Source organism: Haliaeetus leucocephalus, unplaced genomic scaffold, assembly GCF_000737465.1.
Source record: "Haliaeetus leucocephalus isolate CR32 unplaced genomic scaffold, Haliaeetus_leucocephalus-4.0 Scaffold262, whole genome shotgun sequence".
Classification (NCBI taxonomy): Eukaryota; Metazoa; Chordata; class Aves; order Accipitriformes; family Accipitridae; genus Haliaeetus; species Haliaeetus leucocephalus.
In genome coordinates, this window is record NW_010972698.1 from 5,649,604 (window position 1) to 5,673,493 (window position 23,890).

At 40.4% G+C, this 23,890-nt stretch overlaps 1 protein-coding gene across 2 annotated transcripts in view; it reads left to right on the top strand.

Moving 5' to 3' along the window:
• Positions 1-256: 256 nt before the first annotated feature.
• The window catches only part of GRIA3 (glutamate receptor, ionotropic, AMPA 3), a 152,821-nt gene continuing 129,187 nt past the window's right edge, over positions 257-23,890 (top strand). For both annotated transcript variants that reach the window (XM_010568971.1, XM_010568972.1), the window contains exons 1-2: positions 257-452; positions 1,379-1,537. In XM_010568971.1, coding sequence (XP_010567273.1) covers positions 362-452; positions 1,379-1,537 — 250 coding nt within the window. In that variant the 5' untranslated portion in view covers positions 257-361. The remainder of the gene's footprint in view (positions 453-1,378; positions 1,538-23,890) is intronic.

Sequence of the window (23,890 nt, forward strand, 5' to 3'; positions counted from 1 at the left end):
CCCGCCTCACGCCAAGTTTGATCGATAACCCCCCTCCCGGCCCGGGCGGAGCAGCCTCGCCGGCTCCGCTACCCACCATCTTTGGGGGAAGTCCCTGCGCTGGGGGGGGGCTGCTGGAGACGGGGGGGAGAAAGGCAACCTCGCAGCCAATGAGCCCTCCCAGGCTGGGGTGAAGACAAGAGGAGAGGGATTTGGGGAAAAAAAAAAAAAGAAGAAGAAGGGAAGAAAGGAGGGGGAACCATCCTCCCCGCTACCTCCGCCAGCATCGCCACCACCATTGACACTACTCCGAGTCTCCAGTTGCGCTCATGCCTGTGCCGCCAGTTTCGTTTTAGGGGCTGAACCGCAGGGGCTGAAGAAAATGGGGCAGAGCGCGCCCCGGACCCTCCTGCTGCTGCTGGCGGGGCTGCTGGGGGAGGCTCTGGCAGGCTTCCCCAACACCATCAGTATCGGTAAGCGCCCGCCGCGGCACCGCGACCCGCTCCTTCCCCCCCCCCACACCCCCCGCCAGCCGCGGAGAAGTTGTACCGAGGGGGAGCGGGGGGCGGCGGGGGGCGACCCCGGGCGCAGCCGGCTTAGGGGCGCGGGCGGCCCCGGCGGCTGTTCCCCGGCTCCTTGGCCGTTGTCGTGAGGGAGAGGCGAGGCAGAAACGGCGCCCGGGCTGCGCTGGCGGGCGGGGGCGAGCGGTGGCGGGCGGCTGGTGCTGCTGCGCTGTCCGTTCCCCTCAGGAACGGCGGGAGGATTTGGTCCGTGGCGATGCGGAACGGTGGCCCCGGAGCTGCGCATCCCACGGTAGCGAATAATGCGAGGGAGTCACGGCGCGAAGGTGTACCGGCGTGCCCCGACCCCGGGGCCGAACGAGCCGTGAGGCTGAGGGGACGCGAGTGAAACTTGGGTTTTGGGGTTTTTTTCCCTGCCTCTCCCTTGGAGCAGCGCTCAGCGGTGCCTGTTCTCCAGCAGACCGTTTCAAACCGCACGTTTGCCAGGCCACCCGTGTCCTTAGCAAATAACTCCACGGAGACGTTGTTTGGGTGGTCTGGAGATAATGTAGGAGCCACGGTTCAAGTTAGACTTTTAAATCAGCGTGTGGGCATCCGTGTGGAAGTGGCCTGGTGTTCAAGGCGCACCTGCAGCTCCCAGTGACTCCCGGCCGCTCGGGGGGCACCTGGATGTGATGTGTGGCTTTAAAAGCCCAACTTTGGACTTGGAGTATGTATTTCATGTACACGCTCTGTCAGAATTACGTGCTCAGGCTCAGCCTGCTCCTGTTCATTCTTTCCCGAGATGTGCAGTGTGCGAATGTAACTTACTGCCGCTCTTTCTCCTCAAAATTCATTCTGAAATACCTTTTCCCTTTTTTCTTTTTTTCCCATCCTAGGTGGACTTTTCATGAGGAACACTGTTCAGGAGCACAGTGCATTTCGATTTGCTGTGCAGTTATACAACACAAACCAAAATACGACGGAGAAGCCCTTCCATTTGAACTATCATGTAGATCACTTGGACTCTTCCAACAGTTTTTCAGTGACAAATGCTTGTAAGTAAATACATGCTTTTTTAAAAAAATACTTATTTGTTATCTAGCCTTACATTCAGTTTCTCCCTGGTAGCCCAGAGTTCTTGTTCATACAATGTAGTGCAACAAATGCGTGTACTGACATGAGGTTTAGTAGATTTGCAGTATTATATGGTTGAATAATACCTTAGGGAAACTTCTCTCACCACTTCTTTTCACCCCTTTAGTTTTGTTTTCCAGAAAAACAACCATGTTTTTTATATAGCAGCGCTGTGTAGCTGTGATCAGTGAATTGCTGCTGAAGTAACATCCCTTTTCTGTTGAGGCTACAACCTAGCTGTGTGAAACAGTATGATTTGCAAATAATACCATGTAGGAATAAAACAGAAAGAGCTGTTTACAAGTGACCTTGAGGGGACAAAGCTAGAGGGGCTTACTTGCCTTCTCTGCCCTGAAATACTGGGTTGTTTTCTTACAGTGAAAGTCCTGTTAAAAGCTGAGACAACTGTAAACTGACAAATACCGTTAGAGCTGAGGGGAGAGAAAACGGAATCAGAATGCTTAGCGTTAGGAGAAATAGCTCTGCACAAGCTATAATACTTATAATTTGAGCCTTTATTAACAGAAGCAGCACAATAGAACTTTGAGTAGTGTTAATGTGGTGTTAAAATGCGAAATCTCTTTCTGAAAGACTGGTGCGTGTTCTGCATTTTAAAAAGCATTCCTTTACCAATAGTAGTTCCTCAATATTTGTTTTACTGATATGTCCAAATTCAGTTTTATTGTAAACCTTTGAAGATGAATGGAGTCTTCTTGTGAGGTAGTTGCATGCACTTTGCAGTATACAGAAATATGCCTGTGTATGATCTAAAGGACCTCTGAATGCAATGTACTAACTTTGTGTTATGAACGGGATTCCTGTTCATACACTCACAGTATAAAATCTTCAAAGAGGAAGCATTGTAGTAAAATAATGAAGTATTGGAGTACAGAAAACTGGTATATCTTGCTTTAAAACAATTCCTTGTTTTGAGGATCTTATTTCTTTAATTTTTTGTTTGTTGGGGATAGGATAGTTCTTACATTCCTGTCCCACGCTGTATAATTGGAAGGGTGGACAAGTAGATATGTTATTCTTCTAGGATTTCAGGTATTTCCCGAGAAAGTTGATGGTTAGAAAATATACAATAAGGAAATATTTGGACAAATTTTGGATTGATACTCTAACATATCCCCCATGTGACTGCTTCTTGCTAGTGCAGCATTACACTTTTAAAGGGCTTTGTATCAGCACCTTCAGAACTTTTGCGGAGGGGTTGATTATATGATATCCAATAAAAATATTCAGTGAAGTGGAAAAAAATGGTAAATAAAAGTGTGTCTATACTTTGCATCTTATTTTACTACTCCTATCCGGCCTCAACAGCTCTTACAACAAACATCAGGCTATTAATCCTTAATCAGTGTAATCCCTTCAAGAGGCTGTATCTCAAACATAGTTTCCTAAATATCAATTATATGGATTTAAACTAAATACATTAAACTGCTTGGGTGATTAATTATTAATTGTTTTTAAAAGTTCTATCAGCGCTTCTTTACAGATCCCACCAAGACAAGTGAACCACACACTCGTTCAGAGGCAGTCAATGTATTAGTGTGCTTCTCATCTTCTGACATCTAATGATTTTTGTCATTTCTTAGTGAAAGCTGTGGCAATTTTAGTAAGATGAGGTGGTTTTGTGTAGTATAGGGCTGCATGTTCCAACACGCCTATTACCAGTGTAGTAAAACTGGGAAAAGTTAAATCTTTGGAGAAACCATAGACCAAGAGAATACCAACCTACAGTAACGTACTTAAAAATAGAAGATGTGAAAAAAAGAACAGAAGAAAGAAAATGAAAGGGTGACCTTGTCCGTAGCTATGTCAACCATCTGGTTAATACTGTTGGTAGGAAAAGACTACGGTGAGTCCAAGTCACCAGTCATATAGGCCTCAGTAGCTCAAAATAAAAAAATAGAACAGTAGTTGCTCCTTTTGGATCTGGAAACAATTATCTTTGAAAGTCAGAATGCTCATATATATCGATACATCAGGATGAACTAACAGCCTCTCACACTACCTGGCTAACACGTAAAACATTATGGCCTAAGTACCCTTAATCACATCCTCACTTCCCAGTGGAGTGGCAGATAATTTCAGGGTGCTGCCATATCCATGAAGGAATTCTTTCCACAACATTTTTACTTCTCTTGGAGATAAGCATAAATTGTCTCCAGCGCTGTCACACAGCCTTTTGATCAATATTTGCAATTGGCAGGGATCCATAGGAGAGAAACCTGCAGTGACTCTGACTGCCTTCACTGGAGAGGGAGACTGTGACTGACTTTGTGGTGGGATAGGTAAAGGAACTGAGGGGAAACCGGAGAAGGTAGCACGTGTAGCTTAAACCTAGTGCCTGTACTAGTCAGTATCCATAAAATAGTACTTTTCATTCTCCTTTGCTTTGATTTATATGATAGTGACTGTAGTAAGTGTTCATGTGTGCAGGAATTGAGGGGGGCTCCACTCAGGAAAGACTTACGTTCTTACTGTACAGCTGCACATCCCGCTTGGTGCAATCTGGTGCATTCCAGAGGCAGGAGAAAAAAATCACTTCTGAAGTATCCTCATGAGCCAGAGATAAAAAGCCCACCTCTGGTAGGGCTGATTTGGCAATATCCCAACATGGGAACAAACTTGTTTAGAAGCAAAAGAAAATTCCTGCCCTAAGCCCCTCCCTCTCATTCCTCTTTCAGTTAAATGATGCATAATTCGATTTATGTACATGTATTCCCTGCTTCACTGCTAGCACTGAGCCCCTCTCGGTATATTTAATTTACACACATGCATACAGTATTCATCCACTCTGTATTTACCTGCCCACCTATTTATTTAGCTGTATGGTATCTTAACAGAGAGAAAATGCAAACACAGATGAAAATTCCAGTGTATTTAAGGGTGAATTGAAGTTTATCAGTTGGCTCTGGGGAGATTTATTACATCTTTTAAAATATGCAGCTTTTTGCCGTCAGAAAAAACAGAAAGGAAGAAAGTTAACCTGACCTGTGAATGAATAAAATCAAGTAAAACATGGATGTTATATTTTCTTCAAAAATGCTCATGTAGGGAGTGAGCTGGCTTTTTCAGAACAATATCAATATAACAAATCAAATGTATAAATTCATCACTGAAGTCTTTCATGCTTTTCTTATAACCTCTGATGAAGGATGTTAGTATTAATGTTGAATTATGTGTACAGTTCTGTAGATCATATTCCCTAGAAATAACCCGCGTATGTCTTTCTGCTCTGCACTTGTAGTGCACTATACTAACACTGCTCTAGCCTCTGCAGTGTCAGCTCATTAGCACACAGATCTCATATTCCCTCTCTGCACTGTCATTGCAAAAAATTGCTGTTGTACACCTTTACAGCCAACAAATGTGCACTTGCGTTATGTACAATTTTCAATAAATATTTAGAAAAGTAAACTCAACCTTATGTATAGTCCCCATGGAATTTCGCAAAAGAAAGCATTAGTTTTCATTAAAATCTGTTGATCATGTAATGATAGTGGTGGGATATGTACGGGCGAAAAGGGGCTGTGATTGCAGAATCTAATTAATGTACAGGCAGATTCCCTCTCTCAGCCAAACCTAATCTGTCAGCCGCTAATTCTTGTCCCGTTAATTTTTCTGAGTCATTTCTCATATATCTTCTGAATCCAGAAGGCTTTTTTTATTTTACCAAATGTTGATGTGTAGTGTTTTTTCCACAGGCACTCGTTCTTTAAGAGACCAAAAAAAGAGAGAAGATACAATGACATGCTTACCTTAAGTTGCTAAAATCCTGTAAGTGATTGTATGGACACTTTCTTGAAGGGGTCTGATTTCAGACTTTATTAGAAAAATTTTTCTTTAGCATCCTTGCAGTCCTTGTGTTTAATCTTTAAAATTCAGCTTGGAAGATTTTAATGGAAAAAGTGCCTGTTTGTTGTGAGAACGTTGCAGAAAATGATACCACAGGGCTAGTAGCAGACAATTTTTACAGTTTAACTGTATTACTCCCTTTCCCAAAGCACAGGTGCGTGTATATATATATGCTCACATGCATCCTCACTCACACATGTGCACGCATGCACACGCACACGCTTTTTCCTTAGGTGCTGCTCAGCATTTCTTTTTGCCAGTGGGCAGCTAATTTGCTTCCCTTGCATCTGTGTACTCTTTGGCCAGCTGGCAAAGGACACTGATGCTGAAAGTGGTCAGCTCCCTTCTGCCAAAAGCACAAGCATGTCTCGCTGAAAGTCTTGCCAAGTTTGGTCCGTGTACTGGTGGTTTTGCGTGCTTGGAGGCCACGGGGTAGATGCCTCACTCTCCCGATAAGGAATGCACTGTGGTTTCTCCCAGCGTTCAGTGGTAAAACACCTGGAAATGTGCTTGCTACACAACTGTACTCATTACAGATCCCCGAAAATGCCTTTTATGCTGCAGAATGTGCTCAAGTGTTGTTTGTTACTGCTGTATGACAAAGAAAATCAGTGGGCTTTAGTTTAGGGGTCAAAGCTTTTGCAATATTGGGCTAGGTCGAAAGCTGAAGGGTGTGTTCCAACTAAAGTTTGTTTCCACTTCATGTCAGAGCAGATGACTTGCCATTAAGCTGAACGTGATCTCAGTGTTAGCAGAAGGAGCCATACCACTTTCAAGTATGTTTTATTATTTCTTACATTCATTTTAAAATAAGCTGACACTCCTTTCTCTCTGCCTCTGCTGCACACATAGCATTTACATACTGTTTAGATGTTAGGGTTCCATAACTCACACTGTAGAGAAGGAAAAAAATCTTACATGAATGGACACTTTTTCTGAGAAACTCTGAATTCACCAAATGAATGAAGAATAAAGCATGATGAAGAGCGCCATTTACTTGTTCAGTTTCAGAAAGATCTTGTGCAGATGCAGAGATGAAATTGTTCACTTTTCCTATATAGCACTGGGCCTGGAGGACCCATGAGACTATTGACATGGGTTGGAGAGCTACTGATTAACTACGCATTCCAATAAAATCTGTAACAGCTGCAGTTTATCTCTGGGAGGAAATGGAGATGCCATGATTGGAGACAAGCATGTGACAGTAGCTTTTAACAACAACAAAAAACCACAGTTTTGTTGAAGGCTGACTCGGGAGCTTGTCCAAGAGCCACATAAAACAGCGGGTTTCTTTCCTCTGGGTTCACTGTGTTCAGTGTCTGGGAGGTGGGAGGCTGTCCTACTGCAAGTGTAGGACTGTTATGCAAGAAGGTGTGAAATGAGGGAGCTGATGTATCTTTAATGATTCTTTATTGTCATTGTCACAATCCAGCGATTTAACATTTTTCCATTTAAAGTACATATTTTGTCATTACCAATTTTGGAATGCTAATTTTGATTTAGGCAGGCATCCTTAAAATGTTTTAGAACATGTTATTTTTAAAGCAGCAACAGTTTGGTTTCATAGTTCAGTTTCAAACCAAGCCAAACCATATAATTGAAAACTCATGTTCATTTATTGTGAGAAAGATGTTTATGTTGAATTTGTATTTGGCATTTAAGTTGCAGCCTAAGATCAGTACTTTCTATGCTGCTGTAAAGTATAGATCACTGGAAGGCCATGGTCCTCTTTCTAAGGGAGCTCATAAGGCAGCCTAAAAACTCTGTAACTGTTGTCATGAGGTTTGCCATACCGGGGCTTGTACCTCCACTGGAACAATGTGGCGATCTAAAAATAGAAATATAAAAATGATTGATCTAGATCAAACCAGTTTCTGTGAAACTGTGTGATAATCACTGCAGTGAAGCAATTTCCAGATTTCATCCATGGGGATTCTTTTTCTTCTAAATGTGTATGTGTTACGTTTCCCATCAGAGGCAGAGACATGCTTCTCTCCGTTACATCACCTGCTTTATATTATTGTTGATCTTCAGAATATCAGATGCCCTAGAAACCTCAAACTTGAAATCATCTTGGAGTTTTTCATGTGCAGTCATCTGATGAAGACTCCAAAGTAGACACTCATGTTCAGCTGTTTGTAGTCATTGCAGTGTGGATACTAGTAACTATCACACAGTTTCACAGTATGTACTCTGGCCTGACTGTATCAGGGAGTTTGGAGATATTTCTATAGCACCAGAAACGCAGAGTTCATTTATCAGCACGTACCTATATGTGAAACATTCAAAGGCAGTCCATGCCTTTTTAGTTGATCTCACCAAGATGTAATTATTAGGGGTAAAACTGTCATATGCACACAGAGCAAGAGAGAAACAGGTGATAAGGTTTCTGTGTAAAGAGGAAGAGTGAATGTAGGAACGAGTTACATCAATGAATCCACCTAGCAGTCGTTCCTGCATATCCTCCTCGTGGTGTCTGAGGTGCCGGGTCTGTTTTGTCATCTTAACTGCGTCTAAGATAGCGAGTTGCAATGTGCAGCCCTCACACATATGCTGCACAGGAGGCACAGAAGCCCTTAAGCATGAGGATCAACCTGAAGGGACACTGCACTGCAGATGACTTGCCCAGGCACTTGTGAAAAGGGTGAATTGCTCTCCTAGAATTGGATAATAGCCCAGGTGAGCACTCTTCTGCTGGAATGGAGTGACCTATCTGGTCACTTGTATGTAATTATTTTGGTAGACTATTTGGACATTTCAGATATGCTGAAAGTTTTGTTTGGTTTTTTTTTCAAACACAATTTACAACATGTTCACTTTCAGACCAGTCGTAAGTTATGTGATTGCCTTTGGATGCTTGGTCCTGACCTCCTGTTGGGATTGTATTTGTTGGCGTTTATTCAAATGTGATGTTTGATATGCTGATCAAGAATGTAAAAAAAAAAAAAAGTGCAGGGTTGCATGGTGCCTTTACTGTCTTGAGTCCTTTTTAATACAAGAACTATCTTTAAAATTATATGCAGGTATCTGGGAAAGGTATGTCCACTCTTTGAAAGTATATAGTCCATGCATACTTACTTCATTCTATGTATACTTCATTATTTTCATATTTCTTTCTCTGGGACTGATGTGTGTAATGGTGGTTGCCGATTTCACTATCAGTAGTTCTGTCATATGCAAACACAAGCATTTGGGCCTAGCCCATGTGGTAAAGGGACTGAACTTGGGTAATTGTGGAGTCTTCTGATGGTTCTTAGAGTGATTTGGAGTAAGTCAATTTGTACTTTTGGTAGCACAGTTTTGCTATCTCTTATACAAGGGTAATACAATTTACCTGTATCAGACAGGTATTGCAGGGCTGTTTGCAGTGAAAAATTTGAAGAGCTTTGGCTAACAGTGCTTTTTTTCATTTTATTGATGACTTCTTCCACTTCCCTTCCTAAAAAAACCAAAAAAAAAAACCCCAAAACCCACCCAAACCCCAAAAACAAAAAGCAAAAAAAACCCCCCACCAAAACCCAGCCTACTCTTCATGCTTCTGAAAAATAAATTGAAATTAGCACTTACTAATTTGCTGTCCTTGCCAGAAGAAGATGTACATTCCCACTGATGGACCTAGGAGAACATGTGTCACAGCTGTACAGCAGGCCAATCTATCACTTGACAAAGGAGGAATTTTCAGCTCTTTACCTGAAATAAGTAAAGCTGTTGGAAAGAAAGCAAGTTTAATATTGGAAATTTCTTTGTCTGCTACATACCCTGGATCTTTATTAGAAGTATGGTCCATACTTCTACAGCAAAGCATGTGCCCCCAATTCTTGCCTACCTGACCCACACTCGTGCTGCTTATTTGAGTGGTGGGAGAAAGAACCGTCTTTACTAGGAGCAGTGTTGCCTGTTGATTTCTCTCAGTGAGGTCTGTAGTACATGTTGTAATCAGTATCTCACAGCTGCCAGCTTTTCCAAGAGGTGTGCGGCAGTGCATTTTAGGGGTTGGTGCCTTCCATTTCTTTGTCCGATTTCCATTTCAGAGATCTTAGTCCAAGGTAGGTGCTGCAGCCCACCTAGTGAACATGGATCAGGTCTTGCGAATCACAGGGTTGCTGCATCATGATACACATCTCGATTTGTCCTTGTACCCTGCTGTGTATGTTAAATTCCTTAAAACCTTTTGGTCGTTGTAGTTGTTTGTGTTCTTCTGAGGGGGAGGTGCAGGGGGAGAGGTAGGTTGGGGAGAAATGGTAATTGGTAAGTTTTTTCAGGTGATGAACTTTCCATAGCCTCTCTACAGGAGAACCTGGTAAGACATTGGTTTTTACCAGTTACAGGGGGTTTGTCTTCTTAGGCTTTACCACTTGTGTCACCAAGTTTGGATTCTAATGAAGTCTGATGGTCAGAAAACTCAAGTTCATGTGCATTCTTTTTTCCCAGCAGTTAGATGAGAGCTAATTAGTGTCCATTGATTTGCAAAGGACTGACCCAGGGTCTAACCCTGCATTGAATTGAAACTGTTAAGGGATTATAAATTGTCTAGCAAGTTTAATGTACTCGACCATCTTTCTCCAAAGTGTTTGTGCAGTGGTCAGGTAGCAGCTCCAGAGTGGCTTCACTACCATCGTGGAGTATGTCAAAAGGAGTTGGACCTAAGGAAATGCTGAATGAGCGAGCAGTCAGCGTAATATCTGCTATCCTGCCTTGAATTTCCTTTATAAAAACATTGCTTTTTGTGCCTACTTACTTATAACTTCTTGATGGTTACAAAATACTAATAAAGAGAAAAAATTGCATGTGGTCATCCTATGCCAGCTAATCCTATTTCTTTCCTATTTCAGCCATGTCAGCAGAGTGATTCTCATGACTAATGGTAGTTTTCATATATTTATATTGTATGCCTTGGCCAGCTCAGACCAAGTTCCTCCATAGAACTGTTATCCCACTGCTGTTCTGTGCATCCCAGAAATGGATTGTATATCCCAGAACATCATGCTGCATGACTTCAAAAACACATATGATCAGAAATGATGGGAGCTGTGTGACTTGCTAATCTTTCATTTCAGATGTAGTTCCAAAAAGGTTTTACAGATTAGATAGGGATCAACCAGCAAATTAGAGGATTAAAAATAAAAGCTTTTTAAATAGTTTCAGACTTCAAAAAATGGACTTGGTTTCAGTTGAAGCCAAGTATTTTGGAAATGATGATTACTGGGTTTTGTACATTTCTGTTCTTGACTGAAACAATTTGGTGAAGCCTATCCAAGTTAGCAAGATGTTTCTGCAGATATGAATCTGCCTTCTTCAATGTAAAAGCACCTGTTCTGTCCAATTTTTATAATGACATATAGATGATGGATGTGAAAAAAAAATTGTGTGTGTTTTGGAAAAAGCTGTCTGCTTTTTTCAGGGTATATAGTTCAAGCTGCTTATGATGGATTTTATGGATAGACAATTTTTGTCATTTAAAGTATGTATAGCATGTCTTTCCACACCATCTACAGGCATCTTTCTTTATTACTGGAGAGGCAGTGAGATAAACCCAAAATTGATCAAAATGAGACCAGTTAACACTCCTGAAGTTTTCCACTACTCCAGTTTGGTGCTCCAGGTGCAGGAGTTGCCTTGTTTAAAGCATGAAGCAGTATAGCTTTACTACATGCAGAGCGTGGTAAATGTAGTGATGGTTTCTACGACCACAATGTCCTGTTTCAAAGACATGCATTCATATGCATCAAATGTGCATTACTGCCAGTCATTTTGTGCTATATAACACAAAAAGAAATTGCAAGCAGTGATACTTAGTTGTGCATATCTACAATGACCACTGGGACCTAAATGTTTTAGTGCTTCATTGTTCTACCCTAACAGAAAGAAAAAAAAGCCTCTTTGTATCCCATTAGATAAATAGGGGCAGTCAAGATACATAATGGAGTCTTCCTCTGATCTGATTTACACCAGGGTGAATTTGGAGTAGCTCTGCAGGAGTTTGAAGAAGTGAAGCCAGTAAAGGTTAAAAACAGAGTGGTCCGTCGCGGGATATTCCTGGCTTTCAGCCTCTGGATAAGTGGGGGATTGTGGGTCCAGGACAGCCGATGCATTCTTCGAGGGAGACTTGGAGCATCTCAATCAGTAGCACACCTCTCCTCCAGGACTACGCAGGTTGTCCAGGCTCTTGACTTCAACAACTAACTGAATACACCCTTGTGTAGCATTGCACATATTTCCTCTTGCAACTTTGGGAAATTTAACAAAATGTTCACGTTCAGCAGTAATAAGTGTCCCTTTATAAATGATGCTGGGTATCTCAGAAGTATCTGTAATAGACTGTGTAGAGCAGAATCTGCCAAGGAAAGATTTTGTTTTTCAATTGAAACAAAATAGTGTAAATCAAATAGTCTCCAGTGGAAAGTGCTGACCTTGCTTTTAGCAGTAGTCAGTTACACCATCTCTACTTTCAGGTTTTCGTTTTTCTTTTTTTCCCTTTCCCCCCATATATGTATTTTTGTAGCTGTGAACATTTCACTACTTTTTTCTCTCTCTCTGCATCAGTTTATGGATTTTGCACTTCTTGTATGAATAGAGGCTGTGTGACATTAAAGACCATAGACTCTTCTGTGAAATTTAACTCATTGTGTCTCTTATGTGCTTGCATGAATAATGATAGTCCTGATTGAAAAACATAGCACCTATTCCTGAGTTGCTCTAGAGGTAATTCAAGAACAGATCTCTGGCAAAACAGGGTCTTTTGGCTGAAGCATAAAGCTAACATTTTAACCTATTTTCATCTGTAAAAACACCCTGTTGTTTTTCATGAATAATGAACCTATTGTGGGTAGTGATGCTGCTAACTCCTGCATCCTGGTCAGGTTCCAGCTTGGATCATTATCAACATAAATCAGTTATTCTCCTGGAAGCTTTATTCAGATAAATTATCTGCACTTCCTGTCTTAAATTCTTATTGTGTTGTTCTGCAGTGCTAGCCTCTGTTTCACATAAGATGCATTTGAGATTTGAGGCAATCTCTGCATACGCTGGAGGATACAATTTGATATTAAAGTATATTTTCCTTGCGGGCTTTTCTGAAAAGATTCTGTGCTTCCTTGGTAATGTCTGGAGATTCCCTGTGTTAATAAGAATGGTTTTGTTAATTGATTCCAGAATCTGCTGCTCTGGAATAGTCTGCCTTAATCAGGATCTTCACAGGAATTTAAAAATGGCATCTTTCTGGACAAAATTGCAAGCAGGATTAATATGATTCCTCCTTTCTACTATGTGGTCTCTAAAAATGCTTGTATCAGCCCCATGTATTTCTTGTGTATGCTGGGTTGAATTCAATCTATTGCAACATTTTCCGTAAGGGGATTAAAATCTTCTTGGAAATAACTTAATCAAAATCGATTATTAATTGTGTTTTCAAGAAGCTTGGGTGAAGCTATGTGTGAAATGTGAATCTATCATTTCAGTTTCTCAGAAATTCAGCTGTGTAATGCAATGTATGTGGAGTACACTTGCGAAAAGTATCGGAAAGCTCCAAAGATAGGAGACTTCCTTCTGCGAAATGGGTGTGGGAAGGGCAACAGCAGTTTAAGATTCTCCCCTGCTGTCCTGCCTGCCTCATTCCTAGATGAAAGATGCTATAGAAGTGTAAAGCATTAAGATCAAACCTCCTGGATAATCAGGACTGTGACTTTGTTCTGCATGACAGAGAAGGGCCTGCAGTTCAGACGCTGCTGACTGCCTTCTCTGCTGAGCCTGCCAGCAAAAGGGTCAATTAGTGCCAACTGCAGGAGTGCAGCTCCGTTACAAAGGCCTGCGTCCACTTAGAACTGTTCATTTAGGCTCTCATTATGGACTTTAGGTTAATAGCAGTGTACACTGCTACCTAGCCATTTACCTGAAACTGAGAGACTTTATTTTACCAGTTGTGCCATCCTCCTACCCAGTTTGTTTGGGGTGGTTTTTTGTGATTGAGTCCAACTTTAAATCTCTGAGACAAGTGTATCATGTTGTGCTGTGATGATTACCGTTCAAGTGTGTAGAGATTTATTGCCAATATAGAATAACAAGTAGTAACTAAAATATTGATGATCAAAGCAATAGAGATCTGCAGCTTGATAAATTCACCCGTTCTTAAAAGCTGGCTTTTCTCTGTGAATGTCCTGCAGACAATTTTACTTTAACAACATAATCAAGGCTTTCGTTTTAAAACAGCCACTGACCTTCTGTTTGCAAAGGCAACTTCCACAGTACAGCCTGTCTCATTTCTCAGAGGTGTGAAGGTACCAATTGGGTTGTGAGCTTCCCCTGTTTGTCCACTGGAAAGCGAGTGTTCTCTTTCTGGAGAAGTTGGTGCCATTAATCTTTTTGCTGTTGGCCATTTTGCTAGAAACATCCCACTGAAATGCTTTCTTGGTGTGGCTGGGTGTGCTGATTGTCCTTCATATCATGCTAGCAATAAGCTTGTAAATTGGATAATGCTACAACTTGAAGATTATTTTAATTGCCAAGATATAAATTTTCTGAGCAGCAGACTTTAAGACTGAAAAGTGATTGCTTATGGCTATAGATGGAACAATGTGACTTTTTAAACTTGGTCCAGCAGCGTTTTGGTTGCCTGGATGTATGCGCATACGCTGTTGCTTCCTGCCCAGTAGTCTATTCAGAGGGCTTGGGCATTTCTGTGGAGCTGATCTGATGGAGTTTCTTGGAGCATTACACTCTGTGTGAAGGAGCTGAGGTGATGGCTTTGGCTCCCACTCATGATATCCGCAAGAAAGAAATTGCTGCAGTCCAGTGGTGTATTGAGCTCTCTGCAGTGAATATCTCATGGCAGCATAAGTCCTGCCTGGAAGCAGATGAGTGCCAACCTCTAGGTCCTTGGGTGAACTGATCATTCCTCTGTTTTGCCTAGAGCACACACCAGGCATCTCGTGATTCCTAACTGGTGAAATAGGGTTGAAAACCTAATAATAATTCCTAATGGTTAGGAGATTTTCCTGCAGGAGCATGAGAGATGTTCAGAGCCTCAGGGCCGGTGACCCACCGATCTGCAGGCTTGCAGGCTGGGCAACAGTGGTGTTTCTGTGCTAGCCCACAGCCCAGCAAGGCTGCCAGGGAGAGTCACTTCAACCACAGCAATTGGATCTTTTTTCACTTCAGGGCTCTGGGAGTTTTCTTTGGGATCTGTGCTCCGCAGAGATGTGTTTTTTCCCTTTAGTCAGCTGTCTTTATTCCTTTTCCTCTGTTCTCTGTTCTTGCCTTGCTTTGATAGAGAGGAGCAGATAGACCATCATTTAAAAAAAAAAAAAGGAGCTATTTCACTTCCCAGAGACAGTGAACAGGCCTGTGAATGGCGCCTTCTGTTCCCCGTCTGCCTGGGTTCACCTCGCACCCATCAGCCTCAGCGTTAGTCTCGCTCACATTGAGCCATGAGGCTTGTTTCGCTCTCAAAAACTTTTGAGAGTAGGCACGTTTCACAATGAAGTAGTTAAAAATCCCAAACTTGCTTACATTTCCTCAGAATTGACATTAGTTATTCCCAGGGTAGGTTTACTCGGATCACCGGAGCTTTCTCGGAATCCAGTTCGCCTTCTGAGATGGTTACAAATCCTTGAGATGGTGTGAGTTTCCTGCAGAGCTGGAACTGCTGTAACACCGGAGGGATCCTGGTGCTTTCGGTGGAGCCTCTATGTAAATACAGTAACTGGGTGAATGAAAAAACCAACAGTATAATTCTTCAGCATTTATTTTTAGTTTCTTGAAGCCTGCCATGCCTTTTGCACTGATATAAGACTTCTGCAGCTCCCAGTGATGAACCCCCCTAAAACAAATGACTCAGATTAGTATTATTTATAGATAACCACAGAGATCATTCATTCCTCTCAAGCTGTTTATTTTTGGGCAGCCCAGTGAAACTGATGAAATTGCCAGTTGTCTGAAATGCTACTGCCAGTTGTTTGAATGAACGGTATTGATTATAGTTACAGGACTATTCATCTTATACTGGCACGCATACAATACATGTATTATAAAAATGTTGTCTCTGTTGACAGCTGGGTTATGAAATGATACACTGAATTATATGTCCTTATAGGCAGTGTATACATAAACTTTTCTTAATCCCAATTCAAAAGTATTAAAAGTTACTTGAAGGAATGCAGTATGGAGTATCAGACACTGTATTATAATACCTTAATTAGAAACAACCACTTAACAAATTTACATTGAAATGAGCTAACATGATGAAACCTCAATGGGTGCTAACTGGTCTAAACAATCTTCTGCTGTGGAGGTGGAAAAAAAATTATTTTATTAAATGAGTGAAGGATTTCTTGGAAGATGCGGGTATGAATGAGACCATTTAAAGCTACTCTATTACTGCAGTTTTGTTTTAAAATCAAAGAAAACCTTGAGGCCAGCCCAGTTTGCAGCACATGCGGTAGTAGTCTTCTGGCTTCATAGAACATACCTTCAGCTTTCTGATTTTTTATTTTAAAGAAATGCAGTGATGCAGTGATCATGTTCGTCTATAGTTACCCTCAAAAGTTTTCCATCCTTCATTCTGTCGCTTACTTAATGGTGTGTATCCCAGTTGCCTGGGTTGCTCTGTCACATCACCTTTTGCTGTGGGATTCACTGGAGAGAAGCTCAGCAGATGGCCCTTTGGCTGCAGCTTCTGTCCCTTCACTGGAGCAATCTGTTGTTCTAACTCAAAATGGGTTAGAACAAACCCCCAAAAGTTGAAGTAAACCCCCCCTCTTGTGTTTTAGAGGATGTGATCTTTCACTGATGCATTGCTGTACATTTGAAAGATTCATATTTTGAAAAACTATGATTGTTAAATAAAGATTAGATAGATTTTTAGGTTCTGTGCTTGAAAATTTCCATTGTCTTGCTCTGTAGTCATGAATGATCAAAAATAGATTACAGTGCTCCGAGCATTTTTTTCCAAGTCTTACTAATGCTTACTTGACTGTATCTAAAATAATACCATTGTCTCCAGTAGTTACCCTGAGAGCAGACTTTCCCCATATTTACCTGAGCTAATTGGTACATTGAACATAACTTGAATTGTACACAGTGTGACAGATGTAACAGTAGAATGCTTGTGTGTGTTTTTAACATATATTTGCAACTGTAACAAATTTGTTAAATTACTGCATTTAAGGTTTCATAAAGTATGTAAGTCCAGATCACAGCTAGAGTAGATTGACTTAGGGTGCCTGATGTAAGTGGATGGAAGCAGATTTATATCACCATGATTCTTAAAATGGTATTTAACAGTTCTTTTTGGCAGTACAGTAGATAAAATTCTTTACAAATTTGTGTGTTGTTCAGTTGCCAAAGGATCATATTCTTCTTCAGCTTATGTTACCTATGATAGCTTTCAAATGGAATATTTTTTGTCATAATTTCAATTTTCCACGGCATAAACTATCAATTTCATGAATAGGAAAATAATTTTTTTTCTCTTGTTTGTTCTTCCTTTTTCTTCATAGTCTGAGATTTTTCTTTACCAGTAAGTAATACATTTGTAACCATGAAAAAAGCTTTATTTGAGCATCTCTTGTCATTGGTTTTTCAGATCCCAGCAAGCCACTTTTTAACTGTCTGCTTCCTTCTGCTCAACGTTTCTGCTTTCTTTTCCTTTATGTCAGTCCCTGCAATGAAGCTGCTGTAATACAACCACATTAATTGATGGTGGTTTATTTTTAAATTCTTTCTCTAAAAATTTAATCTCCTGTTATGAGACAGGATATTTACATGCTCATCCTCTATAAAAGTGGATGAGTTAGCGGAATAAATATCCTACACGTTTATGGGAGAATAGACACCCCCACCCCCATGCTGTCAGCATAGAGAGAGATGGATTCTGTTGATAACTTGTGCGGTGCAGTGGCTGACAAGATACAGTAGCAAGGATAAAACACTAGCTACTGCACTTGGCAAAATTTAGGGGTCTCTTCAGCTGTGAATGGCTCTGCTTAATTGTTACCGAAGCCTCCCCTGCCGAAATGATGCATCAGAGCAGCACAAGCTGAACAGTTGTGATGGCTGAACTTGCTCCTGCTGCTCATGAACCAGATATACTGTAAATGCAAACAGTAGGTGCTCCCCTTGTCTCTAATTAAAGCATGGATGCAAGTTTGACTATTGAGCTGCAGTATCAAGTTACTCAAAAAGCTAACTTGGGAGTTGAAAAGCAGGTATTTTTGCTTGATACATATACTCAATACCTCTGCTTTTCTGGCTTCCTCGGCAGAAAGGACAGCCTGAGGGTGAAAAAATACACAGAGTTGAATCTCTCTTTTTTCTTTTTTCTTTTTCTTTTTCTTTTCTTTTTTTTTTTTAATTATGGAAAACTATGGTATTTTTGACTGTTCACTTCAGAGTAAAGAGGAAAATTTCCTGGAAATCCTAAGGAAAGGTTGGCCTTCCCTAAGCGGTATTTTCTCATTCTTCTGTGGAGCTGCAGTATGACTGATTCTATCCTGCTTGCCTTTTAAAGATACAAGATCAATTATGGTAATAAGGATTACATGTGATGATTATCTGGATTCTTAAGAAAACAATGGCAGAGGAGGAAATAGGGAACGGCAATATTGTCATTTGAAAGGATGCTTGTACATGGCTTGTAGCTAAAAGCATGTATGATATTCTTCAATATTCTGTGCACTTCTCCATAAAGACATTAACAGCTTGTTGGAGAACTCAGATGTTGAAATTGGACACTCTAATGTCCAAACTTGCCTTTCAACAGTGTGCTCAGCTGTATAAAATGCTGGATGGATATTCTAATTCAGGCCACTACTTTCTTCTTTGTTAGTAGCAATATCCATTGCAAGGGCCAATGTGCTGGTGTGTAGCCTCCACCATGATCTTCCATTAGATGTCAGTCAAATCTCTGCTTCTGGATTTTGTTTTGTCTTTCAAGACAGTGAGAACGTGTGGGCTTGCTTAGCTTAAATAACTGGTTACTTTTCAGATTAGTTAATCACAACCCCAAGTTTTTCACCTGAGCAATCTTTCCAGGATCATCTATTCAAATAGCTTTTTCTAATCTTAGGTAACAATTTGACTTTTTAAACACAGAAGCCCTGATTATGCTGTTTTAGAGGAAGAACCCTTACCTTCTAAATCATGTTTCCTCTCACAGTTGATTTTCCTTATTTTTAAAAAGTTTCAATTTTTTTTTTCTTTGAGATCAAACTTGTTTATATTCTTTTCCACTGCAGTTGGCTCATAGATCAAATGCACATCTCCTGTTTGTGCAGACAACATCTGCTTATATCAAGGACAAAAAATTTAAAATTATATCTACAGCAGCATCATTGTGTAATATTACTGTAATCAGTAAAGTTTCTTAATAAGCCACACAACAATATGATTGCTTGATTCCTGAGAAGAGTTTCACAAAGGTGAGTTAAGTTTTACGGGGTGAGATTAATTTCTCACTTGCTCCCCTTGGTCTCCCAAAACTGATATTCAGAAATAAATCTTTTAGGAGAAGTATTTAATTATCTTGCATTTCCCACATCGTTGGCTCTAATTAACTGACTGCCCTTTGGATTCTCTCCCTCATTTGGGAAGTTTGAATGGACCCTGTAGATACAACGGTTTTAGAAAGAGACTTCAGAATGCAGCTTGTCAGAAGACTACAGCTCTGTACAGCGTGATTAGTTTAACTTATTGGCTTGACCCAGCACATTTATTCTGCTTAGCTGAAGTCATGAAAATCCTAGATACTGTACTTATTTACATTTGTATGAACCATCCTTTTGGTAAAAGAAAATACTTTTATTGTGGCAGTTTGATGTCTTCTCTTTATTGCCTAGTAATATACTCCATGTTATGTTTTTATTCAAAGTTAATTGTGTGATAGCCAGATTTTTTTTTTTTTTTGAGAATAGTTTTGGGGGCTGGGAGGGAGGAAGAAGAGGACCAAGTAAGTGGAGGGGAAGCCACAGCTTAGAAAAGTATCTGGAACCACGAGAGTTAAAATGCGTTTCTTCCCAAGATGCGAAATTGCTTGAAAGTACTCTCTCCTAGGGCACAACCTTGGTGTGTTTGCTGGTGCTGTTTTGAAAGATTTTCAGTTTCTGTATCATGGGTAGATTTTTATGGAAGGGAAGTTTTCTTCTGAAGGACAGGAATTAAATCATACTTGCTTCTTTTGGAACTAATGTGTAGTGTGGATCCATGTATTCATGGCTACTGAATTATCCTGCTTCTGTCAATCTCTCTTTCTGTTCCTGTAGTCCCTCAATAAAATAAGTGGCCAGATTCAGAGTATTTTGATTCTTCCAGAGTAAAGAGGAGGCTCCTATCAGCTGGCCACCATCTGAATCCATGTATAACCTGAGAATTTTGATGGGGTGAAAGATTTTTATGGAACGTAGATTAAAACAGAATAAAATCCCAAAGGTTCTGTGCCTAAAGAGACACTGTGAATTTATAGATTACATATACTCTGTGTAAAATTGTCTTTCCTGCTGTCCTTACTCATAGCACCAACTTGACTGTCATTGGAATAAACCGGAGGGGAAAAAATATTTCTTCTTTTTTTCTCACTTATTTTTGCAAATAGCAATTTCTGACTTGTTGCAGGATTGCATCCCTGTGTTAGTTAGTCCCATTACTTTCTGTCTTCATTTTTATACAGAGACAAGAAAAAGAGGAAGAACTGTATATAAAGATATGCTGTTAAATCCATAAAAATTTTTTGAGAGAGCTAGGCTGAGTGCAGGGCCTGAAACTGCCTTGAAAATGATCTTTAAAAACTGACTGTATCCAGCTGAGGATGGAAAAAATACATTGAAGAGGATGAGAAAAAGAAGCTGGGATAGCACAAATTTACTACTTGAACAAAGAAAAGGAAACTATTCCAATGCAGTAACTCAAATTCTGGTTGCTTTCCTTAATAGGATGGCTTCAATAGGATTTAATTTAGGGCTAGTTGCACTAAGCTATGGAAAAACGGAGAGCCAGGAAGGGGTGGTATTGTTTGTTTTTAAATTATTTTGATGGTTACAAAATAATCTGGGAATTCTCAGTTCGTGGAGTTCATAATTTGGTTGGTTTGATGTGGCTTCTGTAGGTCTCAAGACTTCCTGAAATATTGGACTGACAGTGCTTAGCTAAAGCTAAAGCTAGTGACAGTCTAACTGTGTTTGCATTTCTGGCATGTTTTTGCAGACTTTTCTTGGGTTAGTAGAAAGCTGTAAAGGTCAGTAGCTTGCTATATGTCCATACAGTAACTTCAGGGCTCACAACCATGCTTCTAACCAGAAAGGGTCTTACAAGTGTATTACTCTAATGAGAAAGATTAGAAACAAATGGGAATATTTTTAAATGTTTCACATTTACTTACTGCAGATTCAACAGTGAGTTTAGCCCCAGAGGCAAAGAATGGCGTAATAGAGGGACTTGAAAGCCTGTTTTTCTTTTATAGGTGATCTCTGTAGAGCAGGAGGTAAGAAATATTATCTGAGCTTCTTTGGGAAGCTTGGAAGAGCTGATGAATTCATCAGTCCTTTTTGTGCAGCTCTACTGGAGGATTTAAATCTTCATGTCTTCAATTTATTAAATTATTATGAGAAAGTCATTCTATTGTTATCAAATTCATTTTTCTTATGCAAGTTTCTATGCTATTTTTGTTAGAGAAAGGTATTGTCTCACTGATAACATTGCCAGTGGGAAGGAGGGCTCGGACTGGCTCACGTAAATGGAAAATATATGGAGAAAATCGGAGTACAAAGAAGTCTTCTGTGCCTGTAACTGACATTTCTTCAAAAATGAGGTCTCTTATGCCTTATGTTATAGTCTGGAGAGGCACTTCACTTTGTCCATTAATCTATCTGAAAAGCTTTACTACCTGAGTTCACCAAATAAATCTATTCCAAGGCCTACAAAATTTTCAAGTCCAAAAATAATCTGTTGATGGGCTGCTTTGAAAAGTTTGACACTGTCAGGGAGTCTTTGAAAATCAGACTAGGAAAATTCAGTAACAATAGCCTAGCATTAGCTCTGTACGATGTATTAGTTTAAACAAATACGAAGACGCATTATCGTAGTCCTTTCTGTTGTCTGCTATTTTGATAGGCAGTATGGAATTATATAAGAGAGAGAGAGAGAGATGTGTGTGGAGAAAGAGAGCAATATTTCCTGTTCTGGAACCTAAGTTTGTGATGAGCTGCTTTTTGCTGAATGACATGGGTGCTTTTCTTGAAGGCTATTACACTGGTTTTAACAAAAGAAAAATATTTATTTTAAATTTAAACTGAAATTGGCACTGGCATTTGCAAGTTAAAATGCAGAGTCATTAATCTATAAAACCTGGAAGATACTGTGAATTAATTTGTAAGAAATCAGTAAAGCAGAAATTTAATATGATCATATTTGGTAGGACATGGGTACATTTAAATTAAAGTAAGGTGTTACTTACAATCTCTAACTGGAGTCACATATCAGTTTCTATTCTGTTGTGCGTAGCAACCTGATTTTTTTTTTTAAAGCTTATTTGAAAGGAAGCTGAAAAATTAATCGAGTTCATTGAGTTCATGAAACTGTTCCTCCCATGGTTATGTCTATGCCTGCTGTGAATAAGGGCTTCCCTACTTAGAGCCTAGTGGTGTCATCCAGAACTGGCAGCGTTTTTCTCCAGTTTGGCATCTCTCAGTAAGATCTTTCCTATCCTTAGCGCGGTTTTGTTCAGTGGTTGACCTCTGTGGTGCTGTGAACAAGGGATAACCAGCAACGGGGGCAGGCCTTCAGGGTGACGATGGTCTTCTGGAAAGAGCTCGTGCTGCAGCTTACTGCAGAGCTGGAGCGATGGTACAGCCGTGTGAGAACTTTCCTTCAGACAGATATTGCCACCTGTCATCCAACTCCTACAGTTAAGCTGTTTGGTGCTGGTAGATTGGCTATAGGAGGCTACTGTCATAGAGATACACGCTGCCATTTCAAGGCTGTTTCCCCAGACTTTGTACTGATCTGGGTATTGCACAGCTGTGTTTGAGTCACTGATGAGACTCATTTGCTTGTTCCTTGGCTGAACAATACCCCCTAAATGGGGTAATTCCTCGTGGTACGGCAAGGACTGATTGAGGGCTGTGGAAGGTTCCCTGAAGTGACTTACTGAGGGAAGGATCCACAGTAGAGATTCATACTTATTTTCTGCCGTAAGGGTTAGAGTGTTTGTTCCCGAGACCAGAAAAGACTTGGCTAGCGTTGCGGTTCCTTTGTTGTTTTGGACTTCCCCTGCCTCAGTTTTCTTCTCCCTCCAAAGTTTACACAGTGTTTTTGCAGGATGCTTGGAATTTGTTGGTGTATACAAGCAAAGTGTCAGCAGATTTAGTGATTTTTGTGAAAAGTCGGAGAGCAGGATTTTTTAGATACTTCTAATAAATGCTACTATTACACAGGAATTTGGATTAAGGCTGCTAATGCATCTCTGAGGATGGAGCACGTCCGTAAACCAAGAGGCTAAGGAATAAGTTGGAAAGTAGACCTGATAGAGATGATTAAAGAGTAGGCTGAAAAAGTATTTATTTCAATAGCAACAAAATTGCTTAAACATGTATTTTATTTACAGGCAAAGAAACATTACATAAAAACAGGCCTATGTTTGAAATACAGTACAAATTATTAAATCAAATTATGTACCAGAAACTCATAATGTGAAAATACAATGAAGTTTGCAGTGAGGAGACTGGTTAACTGTACATATGAAACGGCAAAAATTCATGACATCACTGATACTAACCTTTGTGGGTACTTGATACGCAGTCTCACCTATCAAATTCCACTTTTTCAATCAAAAGAACTGCCAGCAACTTCAGATGTTGTTTACAGTAAAGATTAAAAAAAAGGGAGGGGGGGACACGGGACAATGGAGATGCTTTTGCACATAAAGCTTCTCTTCCTTGAGTCACTTTAGACTTTTCAAGGGGCACCAAGAATTCAGGCTTAGCAGCCTCTTGCATAGGAGGATGTGGATGCAAAGCGTGGATTGTCACCCATGATGTGAACAACGTGTGTAGCTTGGTAACTTTGGTAAATGTCAGAGTATTTTCAGAAGAAAGCTAATGTTTTTTAACCATGATTCCCATATGGAGGAGCTGTAATGGAGATAACATAATCCAAAATTTTTTAAAAATATCTGTGGTTCTGCATTCATTTGTATTCGTGCTGATGAGACCACAAACGTGATGAGATCACAGCAATATTCTCTGGCCTGGATGGTGGTTGTGAATAAAAGACCTTCTAACTCATAGCAGTGGAAGTTAGGGGAGTCTTCTCATTTTCTGTTAACTCTACTAGCAAGTTTGAGAGAGAGGGGAGGGGGAGAAAGGGCTGTTCTTCGAAGTCATCGTTTTGCAGGCGTTTTCCTGCTAGGAGAGATTTTAGTAGGT